Below are 23431 nucleotides of genomic sequence, written 5' to 3' on the forward strand. Positions count from 1 at the left end.
GTAATAATTGCGTTACTTTTTATTGAAAGTATTGAGTGGCATTACTTTAGCGTAATTTTGCTGGGCTGGCCCGAGCTTGTTTCTTTTTATAACAAAAAAAAAAGTTAAATTTTTGGCAAATGTAACTTGTTTCATAACTTTCACACCATAACTGGAATAAATATTCTCAGGCTGAAGGAAATGCAAATTCACGCCTGAACAGTAGAGGGCACAGCATAGACAAACCATTCAGCTTTGCATACTACCAGAGCCCGTCTACGGATTAGGGTTCCACTGGGGGCGATCGCCCATGAGTGCAAAATGAATGGGAGTCTATGGGGCTAGACGGCAAAATTTGTCTCTTTCACCCGATTGCCGTTGAGAAATCTCAGATTCGATTGTAGGTTTTGCAAGTTCAACATGGGTTATAGGTCGAAAGTTGAATGAACGAGTACTTATGTCCTTTCGATTTCTTACAGGTTGAGTTGTTGTTGCCCATAACACACTAGCATTCTGCTAATGAACGCTGATTGGTCAGTGAAGGACTGATTACGACCAGAGATACCGCTTGATGGCATCCGAAGCGCGACCAGAAACAAACAAAACAAAATCTCGTCTAGCACGTGTATTTACCTGTGTCAGCTGTGTTGTCGATAAAGAAAGTGCAGAGCGCGAAAGCACCAAAGTGACTTAAGGATTGCCATAAATCAGTATCTCTGGTCGTACGATGTGTATGACGTCATTGACACTTTAAAAGACTTTTTAAAGCAAATAAGTGACTCTAAAAAATCTAACACCCAGCAATGTGTAATTTCTTTGCATCTCCTTTCGAACACAATATTCAAATTACTAGACAAAAAATTATATCCTGAGAAAAGTGGATTTTGATGGGTATAGTGCATAGACTGTAGGTATAGTGCCATAGACCTCCATTCATTGATTCATTCTGCACTCGTTCTGTGAGCGCCCTCACATGGAATCAGAGTGGAACTGCAACCATTTCAGAAGCCGGAAGTGTACTGAGAGTGAAACTTCTCGCCTTATTAGACATTCTCTGATACTGCCATTCAGGATTGCAGAAGAAGAAAGGTCAACTCTGGCTGCATCTAAAATCACATACATCCTTAATATATTGTAGGCGAAAAACAGCATAAGACAAAAGTATGCCCGCATACACAGTGCTCATAAAAGAGTAGTGGACACTTTGCGATTTCGGATGCAGCCCCTCATTATAGCAATAATAAAATAAAATAAAAAGTGATGTTTAACTAAAGTGATTATTGCTTAAGTTATTCATATGGTTGAACTGGATCATCGAAGGTCAACAGCAAAGACATTGTTTAATAAAGTGAGATTAAGTACATTAAGAATATGTGTGTTATTTAACATTTCATTTTTGCAGGCTTGAATAATACTCAGAGTTTGCATTTCACTGTTTATTAATTTTATCAAACACATCTCTTTGACCCATCATACACATAACACATTATCAATTTAGATAATTCAATGTTAGGCTGCATAGATTAGGTCAGCCAGAACCGGGAACTTTTCCCATAAATCCTGATGTACTCGTTGCATCATAAGAATGGCGTCTACACTAATATTAGTTTCTCTGTTTATCCCAAGGTTAATCGCATTCCGCCGGATCCAGGCCGGATCCAGATCTGATGAAGGACCAGCGCCTGGACACGAAGACAACACAGTCCTAAAGTGTCAACTAGTCTCTTCCCTGTGAAGGCCTCCTTCCCTTCCCTTTACCTCTGCACAGATAAAACGTTGTCAAAATGATTCCAGTTTACAAGGATATGCGGAAGCGACAAAAAATTATGAATTTTTAAGGCCAGACAAGTAATTTGTTGAGGTCAATTTGTAAAGGAGGACTACACACCTGCGCACATGTATATTCAAACGTGCACACCTATAGACTAAATATGTAATACGCATGTGCACGCCGTCAGCGTTTTCACAGATTCGCGTTTTTGAAGTTTACGCGGAGATGATGACGTTTTTCAAAATTAGTCAATGCTTGCACCTTGGAACCTATTTCAATGTTTGTGTTTCTCGAGCCACCAGGCACTGTTGTTGTGGGAATGAGCGGGCCGGAGCGCGTTAGGGGGTTTCTGTTAGAACGGTGTTGTGTAAGTGGCCCCTAAGTTAATAACTGATGATCTTTGCAACGGATGTGAATCAATCAAAACTAACTTTAGCTGGACAATAACTTAATTCTAGAGCTACTGTAAAGCCAAAACAATCTCTGTTACTTTAATTTCCTATTATCACTGTAAAGCTGCTTTGAAACAATCTATATTGTTAAAAGCGTTATATGAATGAAGGTGACTTGACTTGAGGTACTTAATCTGTTTTTGTGCAAGTGAGACGAGTAAAAGCATGCTCACATTTAGTCTAGAACTACAACAAGCCAGCTCATGTTTAGACAGCACACACAACGCCTCTGCTCTTACTCCTGATTTCTCTCAACATGCGGACAGGAAAGCAGTCAGTAAATAAACGAAGAGTTCAGATGCAAAAGCCTCTAGGTGCCATCTGAAATTTTCTAGAATGATCATTTTTATCAAGCTTGAATATTTAAGTTCAGTAATTTCACTTAAATGACAATTAATAGGTCATTTTCATTGCCATTTAAGTGAAATTACTGAACTTAAATATACAAGCTTGATAAAAATGATCATTATAGAAGAAATTTTCAGATGGCACTTAGAGGCTTTTGCATCTGAACTCTTCAAATGTAAATTAAAAAGTAGTGTTACTTTGCTAGTTACTTGAAAAAAGTAATCTGATTATGTACAGTGAGTACAGAAAGTATTCAGACCCCCTTAAATGTTTCACTCTTTGTTATATTGCAGCCATTTGCTAAAATCATTTAAGTTAATTTTTTTCTTCATTATTGTACACACAGCACCCCATATTGACAGAAAAACACAGAATTGTTGACATTTTTGCACATTTATTAAAAAAGAAACACTGAAATATCACATGGTCCTAAGTATTCAGACCCTTTGCTCAGTATTTAGTAGAAGCACCCTTTTGATCTATTTCAGCCATGAGTCTTTTTGGGAAAGATGCAACAAGTTTTTCACACCTGGATTTGGGTATCCTCTGCCATTCCTCCTTGCAGATCCTCTCCAGTTCTGTCAGGTTGGATGGTAAACGTTGGTGGACAGCCATTTTCAGGTCTCTCCAGAAATGCTCAATTGGGTTTAAGTCAGGGCTCTGGCTGGGCCATTCAAGAACAGTCACGGAGTTGTTGTGAAGCCACTCCTTCGTTATTTTAGCTGTGTGCTTGGGGTCATTGTCTTGTTGGAAGGTGAACCTTCGGCCCAGTCTGAGGTCCAGAGCACTCTGGAGAAGGTTTTCGTCCAGGATATCCCTGTACTTGGCCGCATTCATCTTTCCCTCGATTGGTCCTGTCCCTGCAGCTGAAAAACACCCCCACAGCATGATGCTGCCACCACCATGCTTCACTGTTGAGACTGTATTGGACAGGTGATGAGCAGTGCCTGGTTTTCTCCACACATACCGCTTAGAATTAAGGCCAAAAAGTTCTATCTTGGTCTCATCAGACAAGAGAATCTTATTTATCACCATCTTGGAGTCCTTCAGGTGTGCTTTCATGTGTCTTGCACTGAGGAGAGGCTTCCGTCAGCCCAATCTGCCATAAAGCCCCGACTGGTGGATGGCTGCAGTGATGGTTGACTTACTACAACTTTCTCCCATCTCCCGACTGCATCTCTGGAGCTCAGCCACAGTGATCTTTGGGTTCTTCTTTACCTCTCTCACCAAGGCTCTTCTCCCCCGATAGCTCAGTTTGGCCGGACGGCCAGCTCTAGGAAGGGTTCTGGTCGTCCCAAACGTCTTCCATTTAAGGATTATGGAGGCCACTGTGCTCTTAGGAACCTTAAGTGCAGCAGAATTTTTTTTGTAACCTTGGCCAGATCTGTGCCTTGCCACAATTCTGTCTCTGAGCTCTTCAGACAGTTCCTTTGACCTCATGATTCTCATTTGCTCTGACATGCACTGTGAGCTGTAAGGTCTTATACAGACAGGTGTGTGGCTTTCCTAATCAAGTCCAATCAGTATAATCAAACACAGCTGGACTCAAATGAAGGTGTAGAACCATCTCAAGGATGATCAGAAGAAATGGACAGCACCTGAGTTAAATATATGAGTGTCACAGCAAAGGGTCTGAATACTTAGGACCATGTGATATTTCAGTTTTTCTTTTTTAATAAATGTGCAAAAATGTCAACAATTCTGTGTTTTTCTGTCAATGTGGGGTGCTGTGTGTACAATAATGAGAGAAAAAAAAAGAACTTCAATGATTTTAGCAAATGGCTGCAATATAACAAAGAGTGAAAAATGTAAGGGGGTCTGAATACTTTCCGTACCCACTGTACTTGTAATGTGTACAAGAGACCCCAACACTGATTTTTACAACGTACATGAACCAGAGGTGTCAAGTAACGAAGTACAAATACTTCGTTACCTTACTTAAGTAGAAATTTGGGGTATCTATACTTTACTGGAGTAATTATTTTTCAGACGACTTTTTACTTCCACGCAATTATCTGTACTTTCTACTCCTTACATTTTAAAAATAGCCTCGTTACTCCTATTTAATTTCGGCTTGTTTTCATTCCGGCGTGTAGTCGTAAAAAAAAAAAATTTGGCCAATTACACAAACGGTTTAGATCTGAGTCCCGCCTCCTGAATACACATCGCTAAACTGATTGGCGTTGTGGTGTCTTTCTAACTTGTGAGAGGCTGTAGTCACATTTGGTTGTGCGAAGCGCCAAAACTCCTCAGAAGGAAACCTAGATGCGGTAAGCGAGGGAGAAATCGGGGCAAATCGTGTCAACTATTGAGAGAGAGAGAGAGAGAGAATTAATTGCATTTTTTTCCCTTACATTACTTTTACTTTTATACTTTAAGTAGTTTTGAAACAAGTACTTTTATACTTTTACTTGAGTAAAAAGCTTGAGGTGATACTTCAACTTCTACAGAAGTCTTTTTAAACCCTAGTATCTATACTTCTACCTGAGTAATGAATGTGAATACTTTTGACACCTCTGACATGAACCACAACAGCACATTCTCACTGTCCTTGCTGCTAAATAAAGCCAGAACACAACTCTTAAAGATGTACCATGTTTTATTGGCAAAATATATGGTAAGAGGTTATATTTGAACATAATACACATAATTTATAAAGAATGATTATGAAAAAGATCATTTAAAAAGAACTGAGGTCTGCTTTGGCACAAATATTGATAGCAATTTCAAGCAATATATGGTTTACTCCTACGTTCACAAATAACATCATACTGGCAAATTAGCAAATATATTTCTTTGCACCTTCAGTCACTCAGTGCTCTTCCTGGAGTGCATACTGTACTTGTCAGTAACCCTCTTCAGAGAGACATAGTACACAAGATGAACTGCAAGAGGAAATTAAAGATGTTACAACAGCTTCCTGTATGCTTTCAAGAAGTAACCCATTTTACTTCTACAATTAATCAGTAAAAAACACCTTAGATTTAAAAAATAAGTGGCAGTGAGGCAGAAAATATAGGCACTTAAATGGGAAAACTTACATCATCATACTGGAAGTTCACCATTCCCTGCTGCATTGTATCTCTCCTCCTAAAGTTTTCTACGCAAAAATAAAAAAGTCATACAGTGTTTGATCAAAAATACAATCAACAGAATACTTAGTATAACTATAATCGGTGTAGTTATAATAATCAAGTTTTGTATAGATTTGTATTTCTAAATTTTACAAAAAGTCTCACCTGTAAGTGCCCTTAGCTTCACACAACATGCCACATAGTCATCAAAGTAGATCTTTCCAGACTTGCTGTAGCGTTTGATGATGGCGTTCTGTGCCTGTGGGCTAATTCGCATACCTGTGCAATCATGACAGACATTTTTTGCTTACATCACAGTCTCCAGGGCTATTGGCTAAGACATGTGTACATTGTGCCCTGTAGTTTTGATTTTATTTTAAAGCTCAAAATGAGTGACTTGTTATTTATTCTTTGAGAGATATTTTACCCTGAGAACTAACTACTTTTTGATCTCAGTCAATAGAAATAGACTTAATTTACTCACCCATGTTAGCAAGGCACTGGGACATCTCATGAGGATCCACCGTTCCACTGAAGTCCCTGTCCACCATTATGAAGTTCTGCTTCCAGCCATTTAGCACGGAGAACAGTTCTTTAAACTCATTGAAACCCATCTTTCCGGTGAAATCTCTCTGTACACACATGCTTAAAGAATCTAAACCACATCAAGATGTTGGGATACTGCATAAAGCAAACTTTTGACTCGAGTTGTAGAGATAAGAACAGAGCTGTTTCCTTTTTCTGTGAAGGATACATCCAGCATGGCAATCATAATCCTGCAGGTTTCCAAACTGAAGGCTGCAAAAAAGCAGTGCAGTGAGCATGATCCACTCGCTCTATATTATTGATTTGCTAGTCCAAGCATTTGGAACTCATTTTTGTACTCACGATTGTAGTTGCCGCTGATTCCAGACTGGGTGAGGCACCTTTGAAGTTCTTCAGCATCAACTTCACCATCCTGACATAAGATTTATGTTTACTACATGAACAACATAATGGGACAGAAAAAAAAAAAAAACCAGTATAGCTAGCAGCTCTCACCTGACCAGCTATTGCTGTGAAATAGCCCCACATTGGGTCCTGGGCAGGAGAAGCAGGAAAAGTCCCCTGGTACGCCCCATATGGTTGTGCTGGGTAACCACCTGCAGCAGGGACACCTGGCATTGCCATACCCTGAGCAGGAACTCCTGGCATTGGACCACCAAACTGCAGTAAAAAAGTGACACTTTTAAGCAGCCTACTGTACTGATCGGAAAAATAACAATTTGGCTGAAAAAAACAAACCTCAAAGTTTATTTAATAATCAATTCATTCATCAAATCAGTTATATATACTGAGCTGTATACAAACATTTAAATGGCAGTTTTATATCAACCTTTTAATTATATGTTTCTACTCTAATTCATTGTTGAAATATTAACATTTAAATGGTGGTTGTAATATAAATGTGCTTTCTTGACAGATTTATCAAACATCTATTAAATAATGAAGACAGCAGGTTAAAGCTGCAGGCCGTAACTTTTGGCGCTCTAGCGGTTAATGAACAGAACTGCATGCGTCTTGCGGAAGAACATTGTAGCCGGAGCTACTTCTCTCCGTTTATGTCTTTGACGAGTCAGGTACTGGGGTAACTCTGCAGTGGTACGACCCGAACCAGTCCAAAATAGTCCGAATATAAACTCTTATTATAGGTGTACTGTAGTGATTAAGGATATGACATAAATCACAGTTTGGAAAATGGATTCATGATGTACTCGCTTATTATATACATTTTTAAACACAAAAAAAGTTACGGACGGCAGCTTTAAGTAAAAAATATAGTGATTATGTAATATGGTGCTTTTTAGTTGACTAACGAGCTATGGACATTGAATGGCTTTCCTGAGATATTGACATCTTGAAACGTTGATGGAGCGATTACATGAGACATTTCAGTAAGTTGTACAGTTTCTTTTAACATACCTTCTGACGCCCATTATTGTTTATTTCGTGCTAGAAGTAAAGAAGAATAACTGAGGTGGCTACAGTGATATGTCAAAAAAGCACCAACACAACATTTATTGTTTGAATTTCATTAAAAAATTTACAGAATTTGAAAGCTCACACTTTGTTTCGTATCAAAGCACAATGCTTATTTGCGATTATTAGATGGCAACGTTAAGTGCGCTAAAATAATCTTTAGTGATGTTTTGTTCATGCATTAGCCTACTTGAAAACAGTGTAGACTAAAATATCTTGGTTCATCAAAATGCCGATTTTTCAGATGTAAATTTCGGTACTACATTTAAGACTTAACTTGTTACAAAAAGGTTCAAGTGGTCTGCCTCTGACAACAGCCCTAATAGGCTACAGCTAGAATAAAATGTGCAATCTAAATCAACCTTCAGTGTCTGTTCAAAAGAATGTATCAACCAACCAATTGCTGAACATCATGTATTAACTCCACTTGGATTTGTTTCAAAACACACACAATTGTCCAATTAAACTCATAACATTCCACTGGGTTTTACCAAGAGTACAGACGGGGCGGCCAATTACTATTGGGCCTAAATAAACTCCAGCCTACATAGGAGGCTATATATAGCCAAGAGGCTATACATGTGCTTTCTGTGGTGAAACCACATCTATGCTACATGTTCATATACCTTTTTTTTTTTTTTTTTTACTTTAACCTGTCCATGCAAGACAGGCATATAGATAGGCATGACTTGGGAGCAGAAAATGTCAATAAAAGTGACTAAAAATAATCATAAATATTTGGACTTATACATTCTCAGAGAAAAAAGGAGGGAAACAAACTTTCAAGGCTACAACAGCTTAGAGGCAAGTCACAAGCTGTGGCTTGCTAAACCGCCATCATTTTTGCACATTTTTTCTTCCTGACAGTGTAGGAATTCAGCCTGAGAATTTATTTCACTTGACTCATTTAACTAATGTTTTTGACATAGATGGACGAAGTGCTGTGACACACAGCAAAAAAATAAATAATATATATATATTTTTTTATATTTTTTATTTTTATATATATATATATATATATATATATACACATATTTAAACATCCTTAAAATAAGATTTACTAGAAGTGACAGTTTATGCTTAAAACAAGACAAATTATTTGCCAATAGGTTAAACAAAATTTCAATATAATTTGCTTTAGTAATGTTTCTTTCTATGTTTCAATGGAAACCAAAACAAAACAAAAATGTTATGGCTTATTGTATTGTTGAAAATGTCCTTGCCCTTAAAAATAATATGTGTGGGTGGTGTGCAAATAAAGAATTTATTTCACTTGATTAATTTAGCTTGTTTTTGACATAGATAGACGACGTGCTGTGACTATTTTTATTTTTGTAAAAATTTTTTTGTTTTTTTGTGGAGATATTTTATAATAACATCTAAACATTCTTAAAATAAAATTTCTAGAAGTGGAAGTGAAAGTTTATGCTTAAAACATATTTCAAGAAAAATTCTTCCACCATTTTGAATCTCAAGATAATTTGCTTTAGTAATGTTTATGTTTCAATGGAAAACAATACAAAACAAAAATGTAATGGCCTATATATTGTATTGTTGAAAATGTCCTTGCCCTTGAAAACCGGGTGGGCGGTGGGCAAAATAATAGCCCTGTAACGTTAGTTAAAAATTTACATTACTGATACTGGGTTCAGGTATAACCTGCTGCGGTATGCCTAATCCATATTAGAGGAAACGTAATTACCGGTACTAAATTATATGTCATTTATTCAATGTAACAATTTGGGGCGTAACAAGACATATACAGATTTTTCAACCAATCTGGCGTTTCTTAAACTAATTATCAAATTATGTTTACATTCTACAACATAAAACATATAAGTTAAGTGATACTTACATTGTTATACCCAGGATACGCCATACTTAGTGATTGCACCCTCAAGGAACCGAAACGACTTAAAAATGAATCTTATGAGAAAGTTTTCGGCCAGTCCAGATCACTTCCGTATTTCGACTGTTACGGGAAGTCATATGATGACGTCATTAGGATCAGCGGGACTGACAGCGATCGGGTCGCAGAGTTTTAGTTTAACCTTACGTCATAAAACATGACTACATTATCTATGCAGAGCCGATTTTGGATGGATCACACCTCCTACTGTAAAGCAAGCGTTCAGTGACAGATATAGCCTACACGGAAATCACATGGCAATTTGACTGATAACCTTGGTGGCCAATGATATTGCGCAGTTTTGCTTATTAAATGCATCATGGGAAACACTGTTACGTTCAAAATGATCACAGACGTATTTACTGGTGATTAACTTAGCGGAGTTATTCTGTAGTAATTCGCTATTGGCTGGGGTGACGTGTTTATCAATGGTGCGTGCTTATATAACACCAATCTGTCATTTACGTTGAGAACCAGCGGTCGGCGCTAAAACACTAAAAGTAGAAGCTGGCAGCTCCTGCGCTCAACCCAGCAACAAGACTCTAGTTTGGAGGTAAGTTTTGGACAGTGTTTCCTTCCATTCAGGATTTTTAATTTTTTTGTACAGAGAAACGGAAACATACAAAAGAGAAATCACACATCACATAATATCAACCACAACAACAATAAAGGAGACAACTCCTTCCATTAAGAATGTTTTGTGCGTATGAAAGTTTTTGACGTCATAACATACCCTTCCAAGTTCCCAGCAAGCAATTTTGCGTTTAAAAGACGTCCAATAGCCATCCAAACACAGCCCTGACGTCCAGGCTAAAACAAGGCAAAATTTGGGCTGTCAGTGAACATTTAATATAACCATAGACTCTCAGGCTATGCATATAACATGTTTAAAAAATGATCACTGTTGACTTTGCTTACATGATGGAACATCATACATCTTACATAACGACATGTAACCAAATTCATGGTTATTTTCAATTCAATTCAGTATTTAAATTCAAGCTCATAGCCAGACTATATCGGGTCTATAGTTAACCTAGACGGTGAAATGATGGCTATTTGCTGGGTTAAAAAATAAAGGTCCTTTATTGACATCTTATAGTTCCACGAAGAACATCCAACATTGCACTGAAGGTTCTTTATAGTAGGAAAGGATTCTTAAATTGTTTTTCACACTCAAAAAAAAAAATGTTCACTGAAAGGTTCTTTGGTGAACCTGAAATTCACCAATAGCATTGTTGTGAAACCCCCCCTTGTGGAGCTTTTATTTTTAAACGGGTCCTATTATGCTTTTCCACTTTTCAACTTTAGTTAGTCTGTATTGTTGCTGTTTGAGCAAAAAAGATCTTCAGCTTTACAAAGCTCAAAGTCCACTCCAAAGGGAGATATTTTATTTAACAGGATCCCCTTTTTAAGAACTACAACGAACAGCTCGTTTGTACTACGGCGTGATTTTTCCGGATCTTATGAAGTCACAATGGTACTAATTTAAATAATCCCCGCCCACGGAAAATATGCAAATTAATTCCAAAATACTTGTGTCGAAGAGACACTGCATCATTTTAAAAACTTCATAATTTGTCAAGCATTCAGTAAGCTTGAGTTCCTTTATGATGATAAGGGTGTATGACAGCTTAATAACTCTTCTATTCTCTGGCTCCATGGAACAAGGTCACCAGCAGGATTAAGACTAACCCTGCTAAAGGAGAGAGGAGGGAAGAAAGAGAACGAGCGTCACTAGGTTATGCAATACCCTGTTACTTTGCATCGCCTCGTTACACAGGCTTTGCTGGGTTACAGTTTAGTGGTCAGACTGAGAGGTTCCTGGAAAGATCACGCACATAAATGAGATTCCTCAATGTGCCAAATGGACTGAATAGTCTAAATGTAAAGGCTGGAATACAGTACACAACTTTTAAAATCTGAATAGATTTTAAAACTCTATGGCATTATACACTAAACGCCTGAGGATCACACACTACTAGACTTTTAAACCATAAGAACATAACAAATGAATGCAGAAACATGGTTTGTTGGAGACACATGACAAATGAAAACAATGTGTTCTAAAACCGGCTCAAAATATCAAACATGTTTGATATTCTCAGACTGGATGGAATCATATAGAGGCCGTTTACACGGCAGTGTTTTCAACTAAAAACGGAAAACATTTTATGCGTTTTGACCGTTTGTTTACACGACAACAGCATTTTGGCGGGCCTGAAACCTAAAACCTTTGAAAATGGGATTCAACGTTTTTGTAAACAATACTGTATCTTCGCTGTGTAAACGAAAAAAAAAGCACATTTGTGAAAATGATGCGTTTTGGCCGTTCATTTACCTGACAACAGCATTTTGAGGGCCTGAAAATGGGTTTCAAAGTGTACGACAATAATGTAATAAAAACTGAAACGTTTTTACTTTGCACTTCTCGCGTACAGATGACGTTATCAAAACGATCCCCGTTCACACGGATCCACGAAAACGATTAAAAACGGCTATAGACTGAACACATAATACGCATGCACATGACATCACTGTTTTGGCTTTTGTAGTTTACACGGAGACATTACTGGTATCGTTTTCAAAAACGTGCATTTTCAGTCCCCCAAAATGCTGTTGTCGCGTAAATAAACGGCTTACACGCATATAGTTTTCCATTTTTAGTTGAAAACACTGTCATGTAAATGACCTCAAAGTGCAAGTTTTTGAAAACAATACCGTTGTCGTCTCTGTGTAAACTACAAAAACGCAAATTTGTGAAAACAGTGATGTCATGCACATGCGTATTTAGTGTTCAGTCTATAGGCACGTCGTTTTTCTTCACAAAGTGACATCGCCAACTACTGGCATTGCAGCATGATGCAGCGTTTTTGTTGTTTTCGCGGATCCGTGTGAATCGGAATCGTTTTAACAATGTTGTCGTCTGTATGCGAAAAACGCGAAGGAAAAACGTTTCTAAAACTAAAACTGAAACAAAAATTTTAAGTCTCTGCCCATCATACACTACATGATTTTCTGTGAAATCTGTCAACTCGAACTGCCCAAAATCTGCAGACTCAATGAATCAATTCGATTTGTCCAGAATGCAAATCTGAGCAAAAGTCATGTACCCCCGGTTTCACAGGCAAGCCTTAAGCTAGTCCCTGACTAAAAGGCATGTTTAAGTGGTTTTAAGTGAAAGCAACTTGCACTGGCATATCATTAAATATTGTCTTGTCTCAGGATGCACACCAATAATGTTTTTACGCACATTTACATATAAAATCTACTTAAATGCCCTAAAAAACTAAGGTCTAATGCTGACTTAATCTAAGCCCTGTCTGTGAAACCAGGCCTTAGTGTATTAATGACCGTCATAATGCTCTTTACTTTGTTCATTTACCCCAAATATGTTCTCAAAGTGTAGGTGATGTGCCACTGGCTATAAATAAGACAAAAACCAAACAAACTGTATCCAAAAAGAACCATATCTGTTTATGGACATTTATTATCCTGTACTTATATAGTTCAGAAAATACAGGTCTGTAATTGTACACCAAAACTGTACTTAAAAATTCTTAATGAAAGAAATTGCCTTCAAAAGACAATGAAACAACAGTTTTATCCACAGTGAAACAGAACTAGGGGTCTGTTGTACCTAGGAAAGACAAGTAAGGTTGACAGTGAGTGTGGAAAGAGCTAGGGGGTTTCTTGCCATGCTGGTTTACTACTGAACAGTGATCAGATGGCCTTGCTCTAATCCTTTGGTAAACAGTTAAAGGTCACACAAGCATGACTGATCCTGAATCAGCAATCAGGCTTTTCATCCTCGATTTTGCCCTATATCAAGAGCTGGTTTTCAATTTCACACACACCACTGTACAAACAGAACAGATTAGAAGTGATAAAAGTCTGTTGTACAGGTTATACAATGCTATTCAATTCTGCTTTTGCAAAAATATACTCATAATATACATAGATTCTTCAATTTTCATTTCCCCTGCTCTCTTTTTGCCTATTCTACCCCGGCCCATATCCATAAAAATCACATTACAAAAGCAGTTGAAATTACTAAGATTTTACTTGGCCAGCTGGAGAAAAATTGTGCATTTTTCCAGATTATAATCAAAGCTATATACACAGATAATTACAACACTGCCTGAGGTGCATCATTATGCATTGTCAGAAGTGTTCTAAAAAAACTCACTGAAGTAGAGCATTGAAAAATAGACACCAGGCCCAATACACAAAGAAAGCAACAGTACTTTTCAGTATAATCTTTGATTTTATTTATATATATATAAAAGGTTATACTGAAAAATACTGTTGTGTCCCTTTACTTTTGTTGTGTACATTTAAAAAAGCAATGAAAAGCATTTTTCTATAATGGAGCCTGTGTAGTAACAATAAAAATGTGGCAAGAAAGTTTAGAGACTTTTCAGCAGGCGTTACAGATTCTTCATTGGAGCGATTACAATTTGACATGAGCTGCATTTGGAGTGTGAGGATGCATTTTAGAGTTCTGGTAGTGAAACAGTTCAGAAAGCATAATTTTCAGGAAAGGACGGCCCCACTAAGCACTGGTCCCTGGCATCTGCTGGATAAGGGACACTGTTAGTCTCGTCAAAGTGTGAGAGTGGAACGGTGTCATCCTCAGGAACCTGCATCCCATCGGGGTCTGCCTTCAGACTGGGCCTCTGGTTGTCAGGGAATGCCATGGAGAAGAGTGCATCGGGATCACACACAAACTTATACACGTACCGCTCTCCAGCAACCTGCATGTGAACAAGAGAAAGAGAAATGTTTTAGAAAATCTTGTTTGGAAAAAGCTGATATGCTTTGATGGGGTGGATTTTACTAACTACAGGTAATTAGGGAACTACAATCTAATTATTAAGGGATCGAAAGAAGAAAAATGACATTGGAACGTGAACGTGCCTTTACCTTCTGCATGATGCCCTTCTCATAGTAGTAACGCAGAGAACGGCTCAGCTTGTCATAATTCATAGCAGGCCTGTTCTTCTGGATCCCCCAACGGCGAGCAACCTATTGAAAATGTGGGTGTTAATATTGCTTGTTGGCTGAAATAAAAATGGGCTATAAAGCTATTGGCTTTCATAACACACTGACCTCCTCTGGTTCAATGAGTTTAAACTCGAGGCCACGGCCAGTCCAAGCAATGAAGTGGCGGTTGGATGGGTCGTCCAACAGAGTGACCAGGAACTGCCAGAGTTGCAGAGACCCCCTTCGTTGATACGGAGGACCCTCTCGGAAAACTCCACCCTCCTGCTTCAGCTTTCCCTCCAGGCGGTCTGGGACCACACACGCATCATCATAATAAAGGTGGGATTCTCCATCATACCCAAAACCTACAATCGAGAACCAGAGAAAAAATTCATTGGATTTAATAATGGACAGTCTGAGAAAGAACTCTCATTACAACAGAAGCTGCTGCTTAATAAAACATCTGTACTTTATGGAAATAGTAGGTGAAACTAAACTGATAAAAGCCTCACCCTCGCTGTTGGCTCCATAGAAATTTGCTGATTTGCCAAAAGATGATTGGCAATTCTGTACTTCTGCAAGACAATTACATGAATATTAATAAAAAATATATAATATAACAATGTTTGGAATTTCATGCTTATCAGTGTTCCTTTATATATATATATATACATCAGAGTTCCACTTTATAAAATCACTTTTAAATATATACAATATAATATAATGTAAAGTTCATCGGAGTTCCTAGGAGTAATTTCTATAGGAATCCGCACTGCGGGGAATTTCGCTTCAATGGCAAAAGATTTCCCATGCACATTTCATCTTCAGATTACATTGGTCACGAATTTTGCCATGTTGACCAACAGAAAGTGACTTCTGTGTGAGCTGTGCTTTACAAGTCGCTACACTATTCACAATGGACCTTTTGCTTTTAAAATTTCACTTTTCTTATGACAGTTCAATAGTCATCAGTACATCTGACCTAGTGGGAGCTAAAAGGATTACTCATTACAGCACTACATGCTTCACACACAGGGACTGAATCCAAAATCTCTGAGAGATTTACACCCACCTGAGTCAAAGCCGAAGTCTCTGGGCTCCTGTTTGATTGACAGTTGGTGGATCAACGGTGCACGAGGAGGCCCCATGTTTTGCACACCCTGGTCATTGTAACGAGGATCCACCATTTCCTTTTTGAATCCCTGGGGAGGCATTGGCACCAACGGCTCTGACATCTGCCGGTGATAAGGGGGGCGGCTATGTCGGGGAAAATGGCCACGGGTGTGTGGGGGGTAAAGTGTCTGACAACGACCATCGGACTGTGAGAACGGCAGACAGGGCTCGGAAAGCTGCCGATGGAACCTAACGAGATGAAGAGTAAGAAAAAGGGAAAAAAGACATGAGAAGGCATTAACATCAAGGGCAATTGAGATCATGAGGGATAAGTCTGGTGTTAAAGCTCTTTTTTTCCAGTAGTTAAACCTGGAGACTTGAGTGGGATAAACATAGAACTGCTTTCCAGGTCAGTGTGGCATCTTTAACAAGATAAAACCCAATGAAAGGCTCAACCTGAGCTGATTACAGTACTTTTAACATGCACGAGCAGTTCAAGCTGACGCCAAAGATAGAAATGAGGTTAGAAATCGATCACCGTGACCCAAAAAAATGACTGTGAAGTGCCGGAAATAAAAACAACCTAATAAGTTGCAAGATGTTATATATTCATACCTGTGGTCTGTACTGTAGGAGGCATCTGGGTGATTGACTGGTTGGCAGGGCACAGCAAAAGGTGGGCTTTGACTGTGGAGTGGAGTATGTGCTCTCTGATGTGGTGGGGTAGAACTGTGGTTTAGGACAGGTAATAGTGGCAGTCCTTGTGTCTGAGTTTGGGCTGGTTGCATTGCTCTTTTCTGCACATTATGTGTTGTTGTGCTGGTGGAGGAGCCAAAGGGTGATGCTGGTGTAGAAGGAGGAGTCAGCGGCTTGTTGAAAGGAAATGGCTTCCTGTCGAAGGCACTAAAATCGGCAAAACACAAATAAAGCATGAGTGAGGGGAATATGGAGAAGGGAAAGATGGGGAAAGGACAAGGAAATACATACCTGTAGTTATATAGGCACTTCTCTCCATATGGAGAGAGTCGCTGCTCTTGTCCACAGGGGGAAAATTCCCTGCTTGGGCTCAGTTCCCTCTTTACTTTAGTTTGAAGAGGTCCATGGAACATCACTAGAGAGAAAGTTTTTCATTTCATTTAATACATTGTGTCTACATAAACTAAAATGCCAGAACAAAAATACAGTTCTTTAACTTGGAACCTAACCTAGTTTGTTTCTGGTGTCAGATGTTTGATAAATATTTAGCACTGAACCACTAGAACTACTCCTTCTAGAAAAGGAGGCCGCAAGTTAGAACTCGCAGACTATCGCGTGATTCCTCTGGAAAAGGGCCCCACTGCCCAGCTGTGGTGAAAGAGGGGCCTGTGAGAACTACAGGCACGATGCCAGATAAGAGGAATTGTGCCAGACAAACACACACATACCCTCTCACACACAATTTCTATGCAAACACATCCATGTGCATTCACGTTCTACAATAAACACCATTGAAATGCACACAATTAAGACTTATTCAGAGCCAAATGGGAAGAAAAGCTAACAAGGGACACAGCCAGAGCACTGTTCACCAGCACATAATAACCAGAGTGTGTGTGCGCCGAGGATCCAGCCCCATTAAAATGTCACCAAGCTGGAGGCTGCCATGAGTTACAGCACCGCAGCGGCAGACTGGGCCTCACATGTGTGTGAACACACACACACTCACACCATAGAAACATCTTAAACTGATGGCTAAGAATCAGGTTTGGCACAGACACTCTTGGCGATTCATTTTCTTGGTTTCAAGGAGGAAGGTAGTATGCATCTCAAAACGCTTCATAATGTCCATAGCAAATTATCCAGTGCTAATCATTTGTGCAGTATAAATAAATAAATGTTTTTCATATGCCGGGAGTTTCTATAATTCATAAAGGCAAGTTCTATGTGCTATTCTGCAACCAACCCCACTTCCTTGCTACATGAATATTCAAAAGGTACTCACAGTTATCCGACTGGAAATCTGGAACAAACTGTTCGTCATCGGGTACCTGGGCTGCACATGGAGAAGGAAAACTATTTATACTGACTGGCTTGCAAACTTGCTTCAGAGCCAGTAACATGAATATAAATAATTTGTATGTTTATATGTGCCATATTGTCTTATCCAATTTGAATGTGGCCCCAGAGATCAACCACTGAGATGATGCATTAACCACCAAGTTGTGTTTTAACAGTAGTTCCATAACCTAGACTATTCTAGAGCTGTTGACGTACCTTCTGCAATCCAAATCTCTTGTAGCTGGCTGAGATCTTGAAAGAGATCTGTGGAACACAGAGATTGATTTGTGAATAAACAGGCTGACTTGTTTGGGCCTGGGTTAAATGATGTGTTTTAGAGAGATCTGGATGGATTGATTGCATGCTCATTTGTTTACCCTCTGTATCCTGTGCCAGCTCAGTGTCAACAAACTTCCTTTTTCGGTCATTGAAAGTTCTGCAAAATGTTTCCTGCATGTGAGACTTCTGTAAAATAAGACCAAGATCAAATAATGAAGTTGAAACCAGTGATCATTGTGGATGCTAAGTAGTGAAATATCTAAAAAGTGAAGAAAATGAGGCATACGTACATTAGGGGGCACCACGAAAGGGACCTGCTGGTCGTAAAATCCGTCCATGTCGCTTGCTTTTCACTGCGGCCTAGGGCTGCAGCAGGAGGGAAAGCGGGAATAAACAGGGATAAAGGGGGGGTGGGCCCACGGGTGATATCGTCGCCTGTCGGAAGAAGAGCCGAGAAAAGTGGCACTTAGAGAAAGACAAGTCAGGATCTGATGCAGCTGTCAGTGATCATCCCGGGACCTGACAGTTTAGGACCAACTGTCCCTTTGATCTGAGAAAACTTCAGCTTGCATGTTTGTTTGTGTAACACACTCACTCTCAGCTCCTGCTCAGATGAAGTGTGCTGCATTAGTGCAGGACACTTACACTTGCTCAGCCTCTTCTCTCTCTCACGCACACACACTCTCTCTCTCTCTCTCTCTCACACACACACGGTACAGATGGGGGTCCTTACATAACCATACAGTACCATCTGTTGCCCAAGAGACTAAGAATGAATCTAAACGAAAGTGATAATAATAAAAAAGGAGCTTTTATTAACACAAATTTGGTTCGGATTTAAATAGTGGAACGCCATGAATAAAATAAGAAGCCTAAGCTATTCACGCTTCGTCACACACGTGTGTTTATTTTCCCTGACGCAAGTGTTCAAGCCATAAAATCGTATTACAGCCGCGAGGCCAAGAAAACACCTCACAGTGAGCCAACATCTCTGGACCAAGAACTAATTAAACATCCATAGCTTAACATTATTGCTTCCTGAAGCTTATCAGACCTTTATAAAACAGGAGGAACGTGCGTCTGCACATTTCATGCTGAAAAAGAAGAGTTTGTGCTTTTAAAGATGTTTTATTGGCGACAATAAAGACAGCCAGCGGAAGCTATAGTTGTTGAATAAGTAAAGCGAGATTATAGCATTACAACAGCGAGTTAACAGGTATAAGAGCGAGTTCAAGAAGTCCAATCCCTCCCCCCCCCAGCGCCCATTATCGCCGCGCGCTCCCCCTCCCTTCCCTCGGACGCTTGTTTTTCTCAATGAAGTGAAATTTGATCCATCGTGCGCGCTACCCGAAAAAACCTCAGACGTTCCATTCATAAAAACACCAAACGCGCGAGAAGCACTTCGCCAAACCGCATATGGATTTTTGCAGAGCGCAAACTTACGATTATGATTAAGTTTACAGTAAGCTTAATAAAGTACTAAGAAACTGAAGAGGTTCCCAAATATGCGCACAAAGAAAATGGCGTTGAGAACCAGCAAAACTAAACGCACCGTTTTAAGTAATGCAACTTTATAAAAATAAAAGCAGAAGACGAAACTTGCATCGGCTCATAATTAAACAATACAACGCTAGAGCAGCGTGCAAAATATACTCACCCAACGGTGATTAAATCCTTTGATTTTGAAAAAAAAAGTGCTTTGATAAATCCAAGAGAAAAACAGACTGCTTTTGAAAGCACTAATAGGATCGCACTCTCCCTCAGCTTGACGCGACTGAAATTTTCTCAATGGAATCGCTTGCTTTTCCAAGAGCATCGGCTTTACACTGTAAGTCTCGCTCATTGGCTAGTCCACCATGTCATTCAAGCGATTGACCAATAGCCGTCACTGCATTACCAATGCGATCTTGAGGCTGTAGGCAGCCAATCAGAGCATGCTTCTCTCCTGTTTTTATGAATGACTGGGTTTCATTCAACAACCAGATGTTTCTCCAACTCAAAAAGAGACTTTTAAAGGGCCAGAAGCGAAACGAGAGTGAATGCCCAGCTGAGGCTCTGAACTTGAATCTGAATCTGAATTTTATTCTATGATTTTAAAAAAATATATAATTTCAGCATAACAAGTAAATACTTCGAGTTTAAACTATAGACTTAAAGCCCCAGATTCCAAACTGTGCCAATATTTTTTCAAAGTTTTTTTCCATTAATTAGAAATTATATAACAATGTAAAATGGTAGGGAGAATATGTTTACAGTAGTCTAATCCATTGCTTTTTCAGTGTGAATATTGACTGAGCTTTGAAAACCACTGACCTCTATCTTGGGTGACAGAAGAGTGGACGTGTCACTCTGGACAATGACTGGAATCCTCTGTGATAATCTCATTCTTACCAAAACATTTCCCCACAACATATAGGCCTATCTGTTTTTGCTCATTCTCTTCATCCAATTCACAGATCCCTCATATTTACACAAGGTTTTAAAACAGACAAATGAATGTACCACCTTAAATGATCATAGCACCATAACTATATCCCCAATAGGGAGGCAGATTATAAAATCAGTGTTGCTCCCTGCTGGGAAACTCCACTGTGAGAGAACACTTTGTTGTCTGATCTATTATTCATGCCTGTTCCTCAAAGAAACATCTGCACATCAGACTTCAGATTTCCCCTACCTATAGGTTACAACCTTAAAAACTTCAAAGCTAATATGTATACTATACTTACATTTAAATTAATTTAATTTGGAAAGAAATGGTACATAGCACAAATAATCATCTGATCTGCATTACTATTATTACCTGGAGTCCATAAAAGAACAAACATTTTTAGGGCTATGCAGTGTATCGTGGAGATAGTTTCTGTTTGAAGAAAAGAACAGATGTTTGTGAATAGTTATACATTGGACATGAAATGGAAAAAAGATTTCTACAGGTGCTGGAAGTCTCTAAATCCAGACTCCCAAAAACTAACAAACACAGTCTGCTAAGGCTATTAAATGTAAAAATAAAATTGAACAATAAAACATTCACAGTGCAGGGTGGAAAGAGTATTGATTACAGCTTCTTCAACATCTTCGAAATCTGGAGTTTAGTGTCAGTTAACATGTAGGTTCACATACTTTTTCATGTTATTTTAGGCTATAATTCATTCAACTTGTTCACTAATATGGTTTATTAGACAAAATGTGTGAATGAATGCGAGAATGAAAAGTAGTGCGCACTCCTGCTGCGTCGATGGCATGTGAATGTTACACCCCTCTGTAAATAGGTGAGTCATTTTTCAGCCCCTCTCTCTCTCTCTCTCTCTCTCTCTCACACACACACACACGCGCGGGCACACACACAAACGCACACAGATGCAGGCATCCTCAAGAAGAAAAGGAGCCTATACAGACTTTTAAACAGTAAGTGGAAAGTAACACATGAACATAGAGTTGGCACAATGACAACTTTTATCAAGGAGATATGTTACAAATCCCATAAACCTCATCTTCTACAAGAAACAAGTCAGGACAAAATGTCACCGTGGCTCCTTTCATGAAAGCTTTGGTGTTGCCTCTCAACTGGCATGAAATGAAAATTTCCCCTTCATCTTTTTCTCTAAATGCATGTTATTGATCTTATTATAAACAAATCATCCATGCATATATTTTATTATAATAATTTTTTTGACCTCGTAATTTTTTATTAAAATATCCAACCCAATTTCACACCAAAACATAACTAATTTACAAGGTGATTCATGATTCGAAAACATACTACTTTTAGAAAAAAGTAAGCATTAAAACATTAAAACCACCCCAAAACATACAGAAATGTTTAAATGAGATTTTACAAATTCATGCAAATTAGCCACCAATTCGGCAAAAGAAAAATAGTTGAGAATTGACATGAGATTGTGTTATCATAACTCGATCTTTTGGTAAAACAACAGGTTTCTTTCTGGTGATGTATCCCAGACAATCCAAAACTGGCTCTTTTTCTGCTTGAGTGCTGATATCCTTGTCAATGAACCTGCTGTACAGCTTCATTAAACTGAGTGATAGTGCTCTTCATAACCTGAAATTAAACAGGTTGCCATAGCTTTCATCAGCGTTCCACGCGACTTGCTGCAAGGCCACTCTAAATATAGCTCTCAAACGCTTCTATTATATAACAATATGCTCTAAATTCAATTGAAATGGCACCATGCTGCAGTACTGAACGTATCTGCGTCTTCTGTACATTTCTGTTGAGTCATAGGCTTTCTGTTCATGAACGTTCGTCTTTGACTCACGGTGAGGTTGAACTTTTATTTTTGTCTCAGATCGAAAAAGCAGTATGTTATTAATTGACTTTTAATATATTACAGAGCCTTGATCTGCTGCTGTGCTGGGTGTGAGTCACAGTGTTTGTTTTCTTCTTCGGGGAGAGCTAAATTCATTTCACAGTCCCTGGTGTGTCATACTATACAGGATACATCAAACCTGTGATTGCCTGTTACTCCCTGTAATTGAAGGGAACGATTCTCTTTCATTCAAAGCTGTAATTTCGAAAATCTCCCTTTGATTGATGACGGACGAGCGTGGTTATGTGAATGTGTGTAAAGGGATATGGGAGCATTTAATCAAGTAAATGCATCACAAATGTTGAACAGTAAAAATGATTACATTTATGGGGCAGATAAAATCTGGGTGCATCAAAAAAACAAACAAGTAATCAAGTAATCCTATACACTGTAAAAAAGTTTCTGCCTTAAATTGAATACAATTAACTTGTATGTTTAAGTCATTTCAACTTAAATTGCATTAAACTGACTTTAAAAAATGAGTTAAATCTTGTAAAACATAAAAAAGTAGAGAACTGCTTAACTGATTTTGGTGAGTTAAAGCAATGTAAAAACATGTTGTCTTAACTCCTTGATCATGTCATTTTTATTTCAGTGTATCTGTGAAAAATAAAGTTCTGTCATGAAACTCATAGCGCAGGCAGATAGATCTTTAACTCAATCCCATAATTCTCTATAGGGCACAGCTGATTGGTTCTTGCTGTATCATAGCCAATAACCTCGCTGCTCAACCTTCAAATACTTGGTCAGCATTTGCTGTGGCGGTTGCAGCGTGCTTTCAGAAACCCTCCACCTTCCCCAGCTCCACCTGTATAGATCTGCTACAGGTAAATCATGTGTTCATGTATATTTTACAGCAGCAGTGTGTCTTACTTGCTCACAGCAGCATGTCATGTATGTACTGGCAGTAGCAAGTCCCGTACTTTCTCTACAGCAGCAACGTAGCAGATCTATTCCGCCAAGACCAATCATATCAACATTGTCATATCCATTACCATGCCAAACACTCCGAGAGTTGTCATGACAGGAATGTTTTACTTTATGAAAATCCAAAGAATGGAAAGTAAACCTTGCTTAGTATGAATGTTGTTGGCTCTGTGAACAGTTGCTTATATGTTCCTCTATTGTAAGTC

At 38.7% G+C, this 23431-nt stretch overlaps 2 protein-coding genes across 5 annotated transcripts; both read right to left on the reverse strand.

Moving 5' to 3' along the window:
• Positions 1-5131: 5131 nt before the first annotated feature.
• On the reverse strand, positions 5132-9804 carry gca (grancalcin). The gene is made up of 8 exons (XM_084427000.1): positions 9499-9804; positions 6666-6830; positions 6513-6582; positions 6379-6422; positions 6109-6256; positions 5790-5903; positions 5592-5650; positions 5132-5435 (listed from the first exon to the last, which is right to left on the reverse strand). Exons 1-8 carry the CDS (start codon positions 9520-9522, stop codon positions 5409-5411), a joined length of 651 nt encoding a protein of 216 aa, XP_084283126.1. The 5' UTR covers positions 9523-9804; the 3' UTR covers positions 5132-5408.
• A 3201-nt stretch (positions 9805-13005) lies between these two features.
• Positions 13006-19763, reverse strand: etv5b (ETS variant transcription factor 5b). Of its 4 annotated transcripts, none has more exons than XR_014629341.1 (13): positions 19625-19752; positions 18258-18402; positions 18066-18153; positions 17905-17952; positions 17633-17683; positions 16639-16762; positions 16267-16554; positions 15611-15900; positions 15051-15113; positions 14665-14903; positions 14473-14580; positions 13875-14309; positions 13008-13798 (listed from the first exon to the last, which is right to left on the reverse strand). XR_014629341.1 is itself a non-coding variant. In XM_084424829.1 (12 exons), the coding sequence occupies exons 2-12, from the start codon at positions 18303-18305 to the stop codon at positions 14073-14075; spliced, it is 1578 nt and encodes a 525-aa protein (XP_084280955.1). In that variant the 5' UTR covers positions 18306-18402; positions 19625-19763; the 3' UTR covers positions 13006-14072. The 4 variants fall into 4 exon arrangements, 2 of the variants coding, with proteins under 2 accessions (XP_084280955.1, XP_084280954.1); XR_014629342.1 differs by having other exon boundaries at positions 13010-13798; positions 14479-14580; positions 19625-19763; XM_084424829.1 differs by having other exon boundaries at positions 13006-14309; positions 14479-14580; positions 19625-19763.
• Between the last annotated feature and the right edge of the window lie 3668 nt (positions 19764-23431).

Source organism: Rutilus rutilus, assembly GCF_951802725.1.
Source record: "Rutilus rutilus genome assembly, chromosome: 12".
Lineage (NCBI taxonomy): Eukaryota > Metazoa > Chordata > Actinopteri > Cypriniformes > Leuciscidae > Rutilus > Rutilus rutilus.